Raw genomic sequence first — 17,838 nt, 5'->3', positions numbered from 1 at the left:
TTGCCCAGGTCCTCATCACATAACTTTTAAAATGTTAAAAACCTCTCCACGTACTCCACGATTTGCACGTTCTTCGAGAAAGGGGCTAAGCAGAAAGTTTCATCATAATTATTACTATATTAGTATTACTTTTTGGCTGTATAATAATATCAGACAAAATCATCGAAACCCGTTAAATAGTCGACGGCGTGAAATCAAACTAGATAAATAACTGACATGTGTGATTTACAATGATCGAAGGTCAACCAACACCCCTAACTGATTATCCTCGATCCAACCCCTGATGACGTAGGTGTGGAATGTTGGCGGGAAAACGTATAATTTAAAAGGATAATAATTGACATTATATACATATATATATTTAATAAGCATGTGTTCTGGTTTAAACTTCGATTTGTATTACACGGTTATTCTTCGCGGAACGTGAAATGTTGTCACCGTTTTAAGACGTATGTAAGGACTTATTTTTATACATTAAGACATTGGCACAAACTGCAAGAAAAACTGTCTTTTATGCACTAAAGATTTTTGTAAATGTATTACAATAACTTGATAAAACAAGAAATATCTTTAAAAAACAAGAAATATCTTTTTAAAAAAGATATACGGCGTTGATTGTGGTTGGAGTTGGTGAAAGGTAAAGAGTTCAATGAATGAGATCAAGGATAGCGAATGTCTTTTTCTGTGCAGTTCATAGCTGCATCACACGCAGTACGGGATGTTACGCGGAGTTTTCGCGGCTTGTTTTACATAATTACATATTGCTGGTCATAAACATATAGATACAAAACAGAAAGCCAAAAGAAGAATGGAAGTGAAATTAAAACATATGAGTCAACCGGCCACACGCGAGGAACGGTTGTGTCAATTACCAATTCTACTCGAGCGAATCTATATGTACAACCTTTTAAAGGGACGATCTCATAGACTGGTGAAAAGCCACATTGCAAACGTTTCGTTACGGATTAAAACTAAATGAGCACTGAAGTCCAGTGCGCTTAATGCCACACTGAACATACATGTTCATTTAAGAGTTATCATAACTCGAAATAAAGAATTACAAAACGCGAAATGATTGAACGTTTTAAGTGATTGTATCCTGTTCGTTTAAATTTGGGACAACACGCGGATCGCTCATATAAGGTTTAAAATGCCAAACGCAACTTATCATCTAGCAGGCCTCCGCCTGTTACGGATACAGAAAAACAATCCCAAAAGCCCCCAATCGGATCTCGATTGGTTGATTATGTGTATCGTTTGCTTTTTCTTCTTTAATGTGTTTCATACTATTTATATGAGCTCTTAAATTTAAGGCATTCAATGACTAAATATATCTGTGAAGTGAGGACGAGTTTCATTTAGATAAGATTGACATGGTTTAAATTGTGCAAAGCGAAATGAATTATATATATGCAATGGTGATTTGAGAAATAATTGTGAAACAAAACTAATAACCTGAAATATTTGCATTTTGAAAATGTGTTTCGTGATATTTGTTTGTTTCCAAATACTGTACTTAAGCGTGTTGGCAAAACATATAGTAAATGCATTTCTTAAAACATTGATTTTGTTTTGCATTTTCCTACGATCTTACCCTGACTACACTATTTTAATCGAGTTATTTGATATGGTAAGGCATATGGCTGTGAAAAAGGACAAATGTCATGTGAGTCAGTTCATCGTTACAGAACATCACGTCTGGATAGGCGATCACGACTTTTCTACTTTTCCGTAAATAGCTATAATATTTATTACATGACTTACATTCGTGATTTTGATAGCAATATCTTAATTTGGCAAGTAAAACGTCACCAGTGTCTAGCTAGTTTAGACACAAAAAGAGAACATTAAAGCGATACAAGTACCTATTATGCTAGTGTGTACGTCTTTTGGCGTGTATAGGTGTGCGTGCGTTTACGCGCATGTGTGTTTTTATTGATAGATGCATGTACATACATGTTTATTTTAATATATTTTCTAAGTTAGAACCAGAAAAGATTTAGTATAAGCGTTACTGACGCTTGGTTTCTAATCCAGTTTGAATAATGTTTTATATTTGTAACAGCATGTGACCATTATTTTTATCATACATAAATCTCTAGAAATATTGGGTATCCTTATCCTTGCGTTTTTCACATATTTATTTACTTTCACGTATCCGAATGCGTGCTACCTTCGCCGTAGGCTTGGAAATTATACATTTCACAGCGCTCAGGAAATTCAAATTGATGGCGGGAATCACTTTGAGTGCTTTCGAATGATCTGGCCAACATAAATATGTTCTATGAGTATTTTTTTTACAGATATAGACTAAAAATACAATTATTAATACCAAATAAAAGTGAATAATTTAAGTGGATCTGAAAAAGGTTTTATATAATTTCACTGTTGTTAGGTTAGGCAAAAAAGTTGTTTGTTTCCACACCTATATTAAAGAGAAGGAGGTCGGAATAATTGCTTTTCTAACCGTTTAATAGTATACCCAAAAAACTGTAACTTCTCTTTATGTTTTATCTGCGTCAGATGTGGATCATATAACTCAACGAAACTATTTCAAATACGTCTCAACTTGAAGATGTCCTCGTTGCAATCACCATTGTGTCGCATGACTGATAAAAGTAGGTTTGGCACGTTGTCTTAATTTAGAAATAGAAATGACATTTCAAGGACAAATACTTTCGGTACTTTGGCACTTGTTTATGACTTTCTGAATATAAAACCAGCGTTGTTTACTGCGAGCGTTAATTGTTTCAACTTGAAAAGACGAAGCATGTATCTGCGTAAGTACCAATATATAAATTTAATTCCATCTTAGTATTACTTTAACAATGCAATATAAATATTTTAAGTTGCATTTTTTCAACTACGGCTCTCTTTGATAACCACACAGTAAAAATAAGAACAGTTTTATGTTGTTATTGTTAGCGGGCAAGCTAGCTCAGTTGGTAAAGCGCTCGCCAGTGTCCTCTTTTTAAATTATGACACTTGTTTCTGGTAAAAGAATGTTCACATAGCACCGACAAGCTAGCTTGCATCACACAACTTCTCTGAACAAAAATTCATTATCAAATATATAAAGATAGTGAAAAAATTGTGTTCAGAGAAGTTTATTTTTCGTTATAATTTGATCATCTTTTATATAAAATGATGTTTTTACTAATCAATATCATAGCCACACACTAACCACCTGTGGCTTGCATATGAACAGTATAAATTAATAAAATGGACCTCGTTCGTTACGAACTTATTGACGAGTCATTCTATAACTAACCTGTTAGTGTGTACGTGTTGAAGGGAAATACATCAAACATAAATGCACATTCGGCTTACCATGTACACCTCAAAAGGGTCAACAAATGTATCAACATATATATTTACACGGATGCCTCGATACCGAAAGAATGACCTAATGAAGTTTGTACACACAAAGTATGCAATGACTACCCATGACACATTGATGTGCCTAATTTTGTTGTTGAAGTTGCATACTTTTGCACACAACACGCATTTTCAAAACCTTCTTTTTCACATTTGTGAGAATCAAACATCCAATAATGTATATTATTAAACAAAGGCCCAAAGTTTTCGCAGTGTAAGAGTTGACCTCTAAGAGTCCGAACGGTACTACGTTTATTACCTAACTAACACTATTTTCAGATTGTGTGCTCACACTGCTGGCATTGTTTGGTATCCCCGTATTAGGTATGTTAAATAAAAGCTATTTTATTCACACTTATAGAGATGGTATTTGAAACTGCATATACACGACGCCATAAAAGGCGAGCAAACGAGCTAATATGTTGATTTAAATATTTAAGTAGCAATATTAGAAAAAGTAGTTGTTATGTGATGTTGTACCATGCTTTGGATGCCGTAAGGTGGCGTGCCGCGCCGTGCTCTGCCGTATCATGTCGTGTCGTTCCGTGCCGCGCAATGTAATGCCAATCCATGCCGTGCTATGTCATCGCATGTCGAGTCATGTATTATCGAATTTTTATTTGTAATCACTGAATACGTTTCAGAATGCCTACAGTGTTTCAACTGTCAAAATAGCAATGATCCCAAATGTACAGGCCGGGTGGAATGTTTAGACAACCAGGTAAACAAATTTTCAATAATAAAATTGTTAACAACATATGTGTGTACATCCCGGCCAGAAATAAAACAAGTTATCAACTGGATATCATTTTGTCAGGTTATTGAGATTTACACTATTTGTCATGGATCATTATTCATAATTAAATTTCAATTGATTAATATTTGTTATTTTACTTCACTTACTATATATGTTATTTCACTTCACATTCTGGTTTAACCTTCTGGTTTAACCTTCCGTCCGTTCTTGCCTTCGGTTTCGTTAATCTACATGCTGGAGTAAGGTAATTTTATAGCACGCAAACGGACGAACATTATTTTACTATGTTTAATATTATCACAGTTTTGATATGACAACAAGCCAGTAGTTATATCAAAGTAAATTAAATTGATGTAAATATTATTAAATGAACTTTGTGAATTCTGTCCTGTTTCTAAAAACACGAGTGATTCAGAAGACTCAAATTGGCTGTGATACTTCACCTGACCGAGTATTTTGTAAAGATTCCATGTGTAAGCATTAAAAGTGATGATAACAGGAATTAGTTGGAAGCGCGATATATATTCATGTCATTCTCTTAACCAGTCCTGCTTTGTGCAAACCGTCCATTCTGGCAATGAAGTACTTTACAACATGGGCTGTCATAACAATCAGGTACGGTCAAAGTTATATTTATTATCGATAAGATTTAGGTTTTATTCTGTAAACACACAAATTTAGTATAAAAAACACAAGAAACCGAATGTTGAAATATAAAGTTATAATTAGATTTCAAGTTTTTATTTTGACGGTATTAATTTTATTGCAGGCGTTTGTTGTTGTTGATTTCATTTGAAAGATGTAGTCAAGTGATCACAAGTACACGTTTAAATCAAAATCTTTTCTCCTTACTTAAATATTCGAATTTCAAAAGTGTTGTGCTAGAAAGCTCTCTAAGTGTATATACGGCACTTTTCGATGACCTTATAATATATTATATTATCATGTTTTCTAAACAGCTATTCTCATTTCTCTGTCCGGTTAGCGCATTAGTTAAAAGACGCGCTTTTCATATGGTTGCTCGAATATCCACACAGAACAAGACCACACCATATTTAAATATTTCGAGAAAAACTAAAGTACGCCTATACTTTGCATGTGTCCTTTGATTATAAATAGTTATGCTTATTTAAAATGCCTAATGTGTTTTAGTATATAAATAAGCTATAAATAATTTTCATATCCATATTTATCTTCATTGCAAAACGGTAGTTATGCAGTTCCTTACGTGTTGACCACAGTGAAATCATTGGTCGCTCAGTACAGACAAGACAACAGAACAGATGTCATGAATGTTGTAGTACAGATTACTGCAACGAGGAGCAACTCTGTGCTCACAGAGAAGGTTAATATATAATATATTAATTATTGTCAATGTTGAATATGTAACAAATAACCAAACCACGCATAACAGGTATTTTCCGAAGACTTAAAAATGGCCAGGATTAAACACGATGACGAAAAACAAGAATTTAGCCGTCGTGCTTCATATCTCGTCAGAAGTTAGTATGTATCAAGTTTGCATTCAATCAGCTACTAAACATCTTGTAATATTTTAATGAACCTTCATAGGAATGATCCTTGGTTAATCCTCTTTCAAAGACGCTCGAATCGTTCAAGTCAACTGAATATGTGGTTCAAACGTGCATAAAAAGCTGTATACATTTAAAAATGAAACCTCAAGAATCAGGGGTGTAATATTAAGTGTTAAACATCATATTGTGATCATCTACTACGTTTATGCCCATAATTCCCGTTGGAATAAAGCTGACCAAGCCTCAGGTCTCACATGATTTACATACACTAATATAGTAAATAACTTAACAATGGGGTCAGTGGTTTAATATTTAGTGTGTTCCATGTTTGTTCTTATCATTTCCTTGAGGTCAAAATTGGTTACTAAATTTCTTTATATGCATATATTTGAAAACGTTTTACAAACGTCTTCTATGAAACTGCATGGCCTAGAGTTTGGGTATTTGTAACACGCTGAATTTGCCCTCTGAAACAAATATTAATGCCTTCTGGTCGAAATTGGAAATACCCTGGGGCTTCTTGTTTTTAAATTTAAGTTTTTTATGTAAACGTTATTCGATATTGTTCTCTGCAACCGCAAGCTCAAGAAGTTAGTTATTTTTCATGTAGCCTCGTGTATAGTGGTATATAGTAAATAATGCTAAAAATCTTCTCTGAAACGTTAGGGTCACAGGTGGTTAGCGTGTGTCTATGATATTAATAAGTGAAAACATCATTTTGAAAGAAAACAATTCAAATTATAACTCTCTGAAGATTTCATATTTAAATTGAGTCTGATCGATGACGAGAAGGTCACGTGAGTTGCGTTTAGTGTTCTTTCTTAAAATTAGACCCAATATTTGTTTAAAAAATTGCAATATAGTTGTTATAGTTTATTTAATATATACAAAAGGCATACAGGACATGTGATCAGTATTGAAATACATAGGTTGTTAAAATAGTATTAATACATGAAAAGGTCTAGGACCAATTTTGTTGGATTAGAGCATTTAGAATCTATTTAATTCTAACAATTTATGCTTAAACGATAACATAAACAACAACAAAGACGAACCAACAAGAGCGAGAGAGAAGTCAAGTTTGAGTAATGAATTATATATAATTAATCATAATAATAATTAATCATTATAATATTTATACAGGTTTCTTTAATTAAATGCTTAATGTACATACATAGCTAAGTTTCTGTTGGTACTTGTAATATCCGATTGCATTAATTAAATAAATTTCATGTTTGGTCTTTTCCAATAATATTTATTCATAAACAATTTCCTAATATCATCAAATAAGGAACATTATATCAGCAAGCTCTATTAATCCCTGAACAGGTCCATTTTGCCCACATGATAATGAAATTTCATGCAAATACCCTAACAAGTAAGTACCAACTATTTTGACTACCCAGTAAATTTGGTTGATGATCACTATATGATGATACCTATCAAAAACAAAACCTTGAGCAATGTGTCTTCAGAGGAAAATATTTTAAAACGTTTTCATTAATAATACATATAGTAATATAAGTTAACCATAGGGTGGGCCAATTTCGACCAAAGCTATTAGCCTTGCGGTTTCAGACGAGATTTTTAAGTATTCACTTTTAAGATCTATTTTAACTCTGGTGGCTTACATATGCAGAAGACAGGATCGACTTGCAAAAACTAATAAGATAGGGGTTACCCAAGGATAATTCCCACCATGATTCATGAAAATCTGCCAAGCTATCAAGGTTAAGATTGTGTATTTAGCAAACGTTTTTCTACTGACGTCATAGCGGACGATAAACTACGTCAGGTGCCGTTGAGACACGCACCAATATAGCTCATAGCGCTTTGTACGCAGGTGGCAGATACACTTAAAACCATATTTAATAAAATGACCGAACATATTAATTATAGCAGGTAGAAATTGTATAAAAAGAAGAAACACGGTGGTGATTCCATCATGGTAGGAACAGAAAGCTGCATTCTTTTTTAGGACGTACTTAATGTTTTCGCCGAAACTGTTTAAGACGGCACAAATTGTGCACAACATCTTTGTCTGTAACTCCGTCGGTCACTATCATCATTTTTCGTAAATACTTAATAAGTGGTTTATTCCTATAGTTTTTTAGTTTTTTTCTTTCATTTGGTCTGACTTATTTGGTGCATTCAGCACATGAATACTATTATGACATCCTAAATTAAATGAATAAGTTATAACACATTGGAATAAGTCGACATAAAATAATCAAAGTATAAGACCACAAAATACGTGTCAAAGTAATTGTAACATTTACAATCGTAGCAGATTTCAAAACCCTGTACTGTTCACGAACAGTTTACTCGACGTCGTAATGAACACATCTTTATCAATAGTGAGAAGAACTATCGAGTTCAAGTGACGGAATTTAATCGAAACGGGTCTTCGTAATAACATTGAATTTAAAACGATGTAAAATAGTCTAGGCTTTATTCATGTCTAATACGCGATTTGCTGAACCCTTTACTAAACAGCGTGTTTATGCCCCAGAAGGAAGGCATATAGTTATCGCACTGTCCGTCTGTCTTTCCGTCACACGTTTGCGTTTAGTTTTCGAAAAATGCTCATAACTTCTATGTCGTTTCAGATGCAACCTTCATAGTTGGTATGCATGTGTATATGGAAAAGGCCATTCCATCCGCACACAAATTTTGACCCCTTTAACCTTGACCTTAAACTTAGGGTCCGCGTTTAGGTTTTGAAAGTTGCGTTTAGGTTTCAAAAAAGCGTTTGCCGGGGGCATGTGTCTTCCGACGGAGACAGCTCTTGTTTTAAATAAACTGAATTTTAAGGCTACTGTATACTTTACCTATGATAGCAACCGCCAATGTGTGCGTACATGTATGTCCACCGACTACGGCAACTATGTATTCACCAACAAAAGTAACCGTGTAAACGCCCATAAAGGCATGCGTGTCAACTTATATAATATTTATAAATCTTTGCTTTTTATTTCTAACCGTCTTATTTTATTTTAGTGTAAGCCATCCAGAAAGCTATATCTCGTATGATAGGGAAGTATGACGGTAATGTTCAAATTGTTTGTATGGGGAATGCATTTATTAGACCGCATAAAGATATAGATATAGACCCGTATCGTTCTTCGACACATTTTGAGGGCCTTGCTACGTCGTAAACGATAGCTTATTGTCAATGTGTTATCAACCAGGGTTAGATGATTTTGTACAGAACACATTTTGTTTTCTCGAAAAGCCTAGGGACCTAGCACACATTTTAGGAATAATTGTAAAGTGGGCTATTCCTAGTTTCAATCCCTTGATAAGATTTTTTTTGCATTCATATTAATTTTTTTGTCACATTCTACTTTGCATTTTTCTATCTAAACAAACTTTATAATAATTTCCAATAAAACTTTGTAGTTTATCAATTTGTATATAATTCAGTTTATAAGACAGATATTAAATTTGTTTTGTTTCACATTAAACTTGCAATATATTTTAAATGAAGACAAGGCTATTGAACAGTGATGGTTTGGTCTTTCTGTCAATGTCGCGAGTTTATCAGATGCTTGATAACCATTCAAACTGAGTGCTCTCCAGTGATGTTATTTTCTTCACATCTGCTGTGCCTCCATCTTCCTTTAAACAGTTGCGCGAGATACATGCAGCTTTCAACCACTTCTTCTTAGTTGTTTCAAACCTTCACTATAACTTTATTCTTTCTGTTGGTTTTCATGACTTTGCATCTCAAAATGTTGAGCTTTAGTCCAACTTCAGCTGTATGTTCTTCCAGTTTTGTTGTCTTGGGTTGTAGATGTTTAATTATTGACGATATCGTCTGCAAAGTCAAACTACTCAGAATAATTGTAAGGTTCCATCGGATTACAGTTCTTTAACCTTCGACATTTTTTCTACATTATCCAGTCGATTACATCAAGGAAGAGAAATCCTGATATGCAGTACCCCTGCTTTACTCCTGTCATAATTGGGAACCATTCTGTTGTTTCTTTTTCTTTTTCTTCTACAGCAGAGCACTAGGTCGCATGCTTTTAACAATTGGTGTACCTTGTACGTAGGTGAGCGCTGTTGGACCATAATGTTTCTCCTTTCTAATATTCTTATCTAATTGCACACAATATCAGGAACTAATAATTAAAAAATTATTAAACTTTCTATAAATTATATTTTTAGGGTGGAACTATTTTCAGGTTGTTTCGCTAAGATGAAGGTGTATATAGGTATTGTCTTACTTAAAAAAGCACGTCTTTATTTTGTGCAAAATCACTGTAAGTTGTAAGCCTATTTCAATTACGTTTTATTTATCAGCAGATAGGCAAATAATGCACCAGCAAGTACTGTTAGTTTAGTATTGTAAACAAAATTGCAATGGTGACACTGAATCGCTTACCTGAATTTTCATTTAGGTGACACTAGCCAAATCTTAGGTAGGAAATGATAAGTTTTTACTGCGTACAAAAAGCAAGATTTTTAATCCCAGAATAGACCCATTTGGCCCACATGATAATGAAATTTCATGCAAATTCCCTAAAAAGTAAGTAACAACTATTTCGACCACCCAGTAAATTTGGTTGATGATCACTATATAATGATACCTATCAAAAACAAAACCTTGAGCACTGTCTCTTCAGAGGAAAATATGTTAAAAGTTTTCATTAATAATACATATAAGTAAAATAAGTTACCCATAGGGTGGGCCAATTTCGACCGAAGCTATTAGCCTTGCGGTTTCAGACGAGATTTTTAAGTATTCACTTTTAAGATCTATTTTAATTATGGTGGCTTACATATGCAGAAGACAGGATCGAATTGCAAAAATAAATAAAATAGGGGTCACCCAAGGATCATTTCCATGATGATTCATGAAAATCTGCCAAGCCATCAAGGTTAATATTGTATTTTTAGCAAACGGTTGACGACGGACGTCATGACGGAAAATAAACTACATCTGATGCCGTTGAGACACTCAACAATATAGCTCACGTTGAGCACTTTGTGCGCAGGTGGCAGATACACTTAAAACCATATTTAACAAGAAAATTCGTTGAATTGGTATCCCCCGCCAATATGCCTCTGGACACAAACGTGTTATATTTGACACTCAAAAAAGCATTTTTTCAAGATACAAAGGGCCATAACTCCGTTATTAACGGATGGTGTACAATGCCATTTGGCGTGCATCATCCTCTTATTGATATACGTACCCATACCAAGTTTCAATGAAATCCGCCAAAGCACTTCCAAGATATGGCTCCGGACGGACGGAAAGACGGACGGACGGACAACGCCAAAACAATATCCCTCCGCCTATCGCGGGGAATAATAAAATTACCGAACACATTTATTGTAGCAAGTAGAAATTGTATGAATTGAAGAAACACGAAGGTGATTCCTTCATGGTAGGTACAGTGAGTTGCATTCTTTTTGGGGACGTACTTAATGAAGACGGCCAGATTTGTACACAACATCTTTTGTAACTTCGTCGGTCACTTTCATCAATTTTCGTTAATACGTAATAAGAGTTTTATTCCCATTGTTTTTAGTTTTTTTTTTCTTTCATTTTGTCTCATTTTGCGCATTCAGCACATGAATAATATTATGACATCCGAAATTAAATGAGTAAGTCATAACACATTGGAATAAGTCGACATAAAATAATCAAAGTATAAGACCACAAAATACGTGTGAAAGTAATTGTAACATTTATAATGTGAGCAGACTTTAAGACCCTGTAGTGTTCACGAACAATAAACTCGATGACGTAATGAAAACATCTTCATCAATAGTGAGAAGAAATATCGAGTTGAAGTGGCGTAATTTAATCGAAACGAGTCTTCGTAATAACTTTGAATTTTAAAATGATATAGGATAGCATAGGCTGTATTCGTTGCTTATACGCGATTTGCTGAACCCTTTAATTAACAGCGCTTTTTTTTAAATAAACTGAATTTTAAGGCTATTGTATACTTTTCTCAGACTCTGGTTCCAATTTTGTCTGTGTGAATTAGATATAATTATTGTCACCGGTTACTTAACTTCAACATTGAACACGTAGCAATTTATGGACTTTTATTAATAGTTGGAAAAATATGGATAACATGTTTCCTCGTACTATGTGGTGTTTGTGTGAATTCATCTTTGTAAATACAAACAATTTTTTACATGACTTTGGGTGCAGAATCAACGAGTTGTCCCGGGTTTTACACACGGGCAGGACGGAATGTAAATACACCGTTAAAAACTTTATCTTTAAGGCATAAAAGACAGTTTTCTTGCAGTTTGTGTCGATATCTTAAGGTATAAGAATAAATTCCTGAATACGTCTGAAATCGTTGACAAAATTTAACGTTGCGTGAAGCATAACCGTGTTCAATGAATGTAGAAGATATCGAATGTTTTAACAAGAACACAGGCTTATTAAATAAAGTAATTCCGATGTATTTCAAACTGCCATCAGCAGGAACAAAATCTTCGCCAGGCAATACTTTTTTTAAAGATTTTTTGACATTTACACGGCATGAATGTATTCAATGTATTCTTGTGCTCTTCAGACGACTGTGCTCATGATAATACCAGCCCATTGGGCAAGTATGTCAACTCTTCTCAATAAAATACAGGCATTTAAATTACGTAATGTGATAAAACATTAAACTATTTGAACAAGTCTTGATCGCAGTTTATAGAAGGCTTAACTGCAAATCTGAGGAATTTGAGTAAAAGACCCATCCCGGCCACATTACTTGTGTGGGTATTGGTCATTTAAACTACCAATCCTCCATCCCTCTGATTCAAATAATGGATTTATCACTAAATGCCATAAATATGTGCACTTAGTACTGGTAAATCGCATAGATAGGCTAATCTCACAAGGAAAATTGTAAATTGATTAAATTACCGCGGTGATCAGTATTATCATGGTACGTATGTACACAATAAGGTAAATGATACATGCTAAATATGCGTTTTCAAGTGCATACTGTTTGAACGTTTGTGAAATGATTTTTGTGTCACTTACAGACTCAGCGGGTCGCCAGTTCATATTCGGAATCCCAGAGACATATAATAGCTCGCACGATTATATCAAACTGTACATTGCAAGCAAGGACGTCTCTAAGGTCTACATCACAGCGCCAGGAATCGGTTTCAACCAAACTATAACAACACTTGCTAACACCTCCACCGCAGTTGCTATTCCTGGCAGCATTGTCACCACAACTGGTTTGTCTAACAAAGCTGTATATGTTGAGTCGGATCAAACCATATCAATCTATGTCATGGTTAGAGAGATAGGAAGCTCAGATGGATTGCTACTTTTACCAATCGCTGATGACGCACCGGAATTTTTCGTTGCTTCATACGAACCAGTAGATCCTACAGGTCCAAGTCAATTTTTGATTATTGCATTAGAAGACAGCACTTTGATTGACATTCAACTGAGAACATCTGCTGGACCCGTCATCATAGGAAGCCAAAGCTACAGCAGCGGACAAAATGTTTCACTTAAAATGAGTAAAATGCAAACATACTTGGTTCAACACGAACATGACTTGACAGGTACACATATTACTAGTTCCAAGCCTGTTTCTGTTGTATCTGGTACTAAATGTGCGAATGTTCCTCATGATGCAACTTCTTGTGATTTCTTAGTGGAACAAATGTTACCAGTATCTTTTTGGCAGCGCGAATACGTGTGTGCCAAACTGAAATCTAGAGGAACCAACAGACTGCGCATTTTATCGTCAGTCGATGGAACATCTGTGAATATTGGAGCAACCCACATTAAATTAAATAAAGGAGAATTCTATGAATATGTTAACTCAAATGACGTTGCAACACCAATTGAATCTAATTTTCCAGTTTTAGTGTTACAATATGCAGAAGGGGGTGACCACGATTCCAAGAGAGGAGATCCTAGCATGATTACTATTCCTTCTATAAACAGCCAAGAAGCAGAATATTTCTATGAAACTGCAACGCCTCTACCTTACCATTACGTCTCAATAACAATTCGCACAGACCAGGCAAACGGACTGCATATTGATGGTTCTACCGTCAGTCGTTCCGATGAACTAAAAACAAGGATTAACACTACAGAGGTACAGAGATACACTTCCTTTCATACACATATTATTTATGATTACCTATGTGATTTTAAAGTGGCAAACGTACATGAATAATAAATTATGCTAATAAATTAAATAACAAAGTTATACTATTATCGATTACTGCATGATTTTACTAATTTACAGTTCAGTATTATTCGGCTGTCTGTTACCGTGGGAAAGCACCACATTTATCACGTGGACACCACCGTGGGTTTCGGTGTGATCGTTTACGGGTTTGATAGCCGTGAATCCTACGGGTTTCCGCTGGGACTAACTACACAGGGTATTACCAAATAAACAAAGCGATGCAACGAATAATAATTATAACAAACAATAATAAAACCAATAATAACTTATTAAATATTAAATACATCATGTAGTTTACCTTTAATTCATCTAAATAAGAAGGCATATTATTAATTGATCACTCTTGATTAACAACGCTTCATTCTACCAGACGTGTTACATTATATTCTAAACTTCAATCAGATATTATATATTTTTAAGGAGATTCTTAAATAAGTAATTGGTATTTGAAGCATAGAGCGTTTAGTGTTTTTAGTAATAGTACCATAGTAACACCCACTTTCTTTCTCAGGCGGACCACGAGACACGGTTCGAGTTCTAAGCGTTCCCGATGAACGGACCTGACCAGAATTTTTACATCAAGTGTTACGCAACGCTCTGTGACACTTCCGACGTGACATCATCACACCGATGTGAACAGAGACCGCACTGCGCATAACAATGATCTAATATGTTGACGAAAAACAAAGACATATTTTGTGTGTTTTTTGGAAATGAAGGCATCAATTAAAAAAGGATTCGCAACCGTGAATTTATTTGTGTTATTGTTACAAATTGTTTACCACATGGTCCGTTGAAAATGATTTAGCATAGTGCTATTTCAATGTCTGGTCGTAATAAGTCAGATGTAATGGTTGACCATAAAACAGCTAGTCATTCATTATAAAAGTTCAAAATAGCTTACGACAAATTATTTTTATAAAGAGACGGCGAGTTATATGAATAACTGTCATCCTACATCATAACTTAAGGTCAAGCTTAGAGGTCGAAAGTCAAATGTGACCAAAACAATAAAAAATCCGGACTGCAAAATCATTATCAGTTCGGTTTCGAGCGTGTGTGATTTACGTGAAATTATCACGATAGAGAAATTTGACGTTTTATATTATTTGACAGTCCCGTCAATTGCTTGCGGTAAAGCGTTTGACGTTGTTATTTCATTATATTCAGATGTTTTATATACACACCGATTTCCAGTTTAAAGTGTACAGTCTCACTGTCTACTGCAAGAATGTCAGATTGAAGCCCGTAACGTTTAAATACATTCAATATTAGTGAATCACAAATCCAAGTATTGCAGCGGAACATAATGCGTTTCTGCAGTTCTCTTTAGAAAGATGTAACCACTGCTCGCCTTTAGGTTGCTTATGTGATATACTTTTGTGGTCATCTTCTCATGGCAGTTAGAAGTTTTAGGAGGACGCTGGGAAATGATTGTAGCAGAAATATGGAGGTTGTACACGTAGAAAAAGTGAAGGAGACCGTAATTTTCAAGTGTTTGCGAACATGATTTCATATAACTGTGTAGACCGATTAAATTAACCACCTTTCGAATTATGTGTAAAATTTGTTAGTAATGAGATGTTTGTTTGGTCATATTGGGCCATTCTTAATCTCAAAAAATACGTTTTCCAAAATTCCGAATGTAAGGTTTCTGTTTTTTTTTATAATACATATCGACATTCAGATATCAGCATCAAGATAAATGAGTTGAACCTTATTATAAAACAACACTTTTATTACCATTTTATTGCAGTTCTGAGAAGAAACAAAATACATATAAAGCTCGTAATTTAAAACAAACCGACGCCATCTTTAACACTGCAAAGAGCATTGGTCTCGTTCTCAAAATACTGGGGACAAAAACTTGTTTTTAATCAAATGTTTCTTCTATTTAATAATATATTGTTGTGTAGGAGGCGTGCATAATTATGTAACGTTGATCACATTTAGGGACAGTCGGGGAAAGGCCACTGTTACTAACAAGAGGACCAATGTAATTTTTTATGTGTTATTATGTGCACTGCATCATCAGTATATTTTTATTTGAATAACGCGCAACGGCAAACCGAAATATTTAGTTTTCACAAACTAAGCAACCTATAAATAAAACAAAGCAGGCGATTCGCTATTAATGGACTGTTCGTTTAGCCTATATTACGGAACGTAACGATTTTGCTAATTGGACACGTTGTAATGTAGTTGCTTCCCTTATATCAACCATATCTTACTAAACAGTATATTATTCACTGCGCATGCCATGTTAAAGCAAACACCGGAAAGTGTCTTCTGATAGCAAAGAACAAATCTGTAATTATTCATCTTAAAGTTAGATGAAGAAATAGTCCGAATCAGATCACATTCTACCAGCGAAAATTATTCAGCTTTAAGATAGGTGAAGAAATAGTCCGAATAACGTCACTTTCTTCCAGCAGAAAAATGTGCTCTTATGCTAACATTGAAAGATAGTTCGCAATGGTATCGTTGTTTATTTGATTACAAACCGTCATTGTGTGGTGTTAGTCATAGACATATCTCGCAACCCAGAATTCCTCTGTTCAATTAGTCGACGAATAACTCTATTTGTGTTGTACAGTATAAGAATACACAAATCATGCAAACGTTTTTTCTTTTATCAATCCTTAATTATGTCTATGTAGCTCATGCAAAGTTTTTGTTTTAGATTTTTGTTAGCGACTAGCGTAAAGAAAATTACCGATTATCTAAATAAACAGTAATATTGAAGACCGTATCAGAAAAGAATCATAACAAGGTTTCTCATGAACTAAAAAATATATTATTTCAAAAAGCAAACAATGATATCAACTGCCAATATGCGTAAATGTCCACCGACTACGGCAATCGTGCATTCACCAACAAAAGTAACCGTGTAAACGCCAATAAAGGCATGCGTGTGAACTTCGATGAAATTTATAAATCTATGCTTTATATTTATAACCGTCTTAAAAATTAACCTTTTTGTACTGCTTTTGTTTATTAATTTTAAATATGGGTATTAATGATATGTATTTATTATTAATATCTATGAACTATAAATCCTAACATAGATGAACAAAATTCAGACTGTAGTTTAAACGAGCTTTTAATACTTTCGATATACTCAACGCAATGGTCACATGACAGTTCGAATACTTATAATGGTTACTGCAATCAGCCAATTGAACGCCATGTGTGGTTACTCTTGGATTGTGTTCAGTTCAAAATCGTTGAGTGGTTAACATTTTTTATATGATTCAATATTTGTTTTGGGGAATTTATAATTAAACGTATAAATATTGATCGTATTCGTTCGCTTACATTTAAATTCTGAAGTTTTGTTGGCAGTATGTCTACTATCAAAATCGCAACATTTGGAATCGCGCGAATACTGAGGGTAGTAGATTGAACTTTAGCAACTGTCCACACATGTTACGCGTAATCATTTCATCTACGTAAAATGTAATAAAAATCCAATAATGTTTATGCAATTTATGCTCATTCGTCGTTGAAATTTTAATTAAATAGATGTCTGTCTTTATATTTGTGATTGGTTGGTATTTCGCTCGTATGTATCCGATTTCATGAAAGAGATTTATTCGGCAAAGAGATTTATTCGGCAAAGTATTCTTATATAACTCGGTATAGGTTAACCTTTAAATCCCTAATATTGAGCTGTATATTATATACTTTTTGTAAAATGTTATATGGAAAAAATTTACTTTCGCTTGCTATTCACTACAATGTTGAATACATAAAATCCGACAAGATATTGGAACATTTCTGCCATTTTGATAATCTTGTCTTTGCGAATGCTTAGTACCAAGCTGCGTTTAATATCCACATGGCCAGTTAACATTGGTTAGATATTATATATTAAATTATAATCTCGGTTTGTCTGTTATAATATATTTTCTAATCAATTCAAAGCTAGAGTTTGGCCTCGGCTTTATTTTCGCTTTGTTTATAAATTAAATTC

At 34.2% G+C, this 17,838-nt stretch overlaps 1 protein-coding gene across 1 annotated transcript in view; it reads left to right on the top strand.

The window, feature by feature from the left end:
* The window catches only part of LOC127854855 (uncharacterized), a 58,171-nt gene extending 43,558 nt beyond the window's left edge, over positions 1–14,613 (top strand). Inside the window, exons 2-9 of the mRNA XM_052389926.1 lie at positions 2,410–2,780; positions 3,658–3,702; positions 4,023–4,099; positions 4,682–4,750; positions 5,348–5,480; positions 12,688–13,766; positions 13,920–14,058; positions 14,374–14,613. Of these exons, the coding sequence (XP_052245886.1) occupies positions 2,771–2,780; positions 3,658–3,702; positions 4,023–4,099; positions 4,682–4,750; positions 5,348–5,480; positions 12,688–13,766; positions 13,920–14,058; positions 14,374–14,426 (1,605 nt within the window). The 5' untranslated portion in view covers positions 2,410–2,770 and the 3' untranslated portion in view covers positions 14,427–14,613. The remainder of the gene's footprint in view (positions 1–2,409; positions 2,781–3,657; positions 3,703–4,022; positions 4,100–4,681; positions 4,751–5,347; positions 5,481–12,687; positions 13,767–13,919; positions 14,059–14,373) is intronic.
* Positions 14,614–17,838: the final 3,225 nt, after the last annotated feature.

Source organism: Dreissena polymorpha, chromosome 13 (genome assembly GCF_020536995.1).
Source record: "Dreissena polymorpha isolate Duluth1 chromosome 13, UMN_Dpol_1.0, whole genome shotgun sequence".
Taxonomy (NCBI): domain Eukaryota; kingdom Metazoa; phylum Mollusca; class Bivalvia; order Myida; family Dreissenidae; genus Dreissena; species Dreissena polymorpha.
Note: the sequence above shows the minus strand (reverse complement) of the source record. Positions and strands in the feature narration are given on the sequence as shown.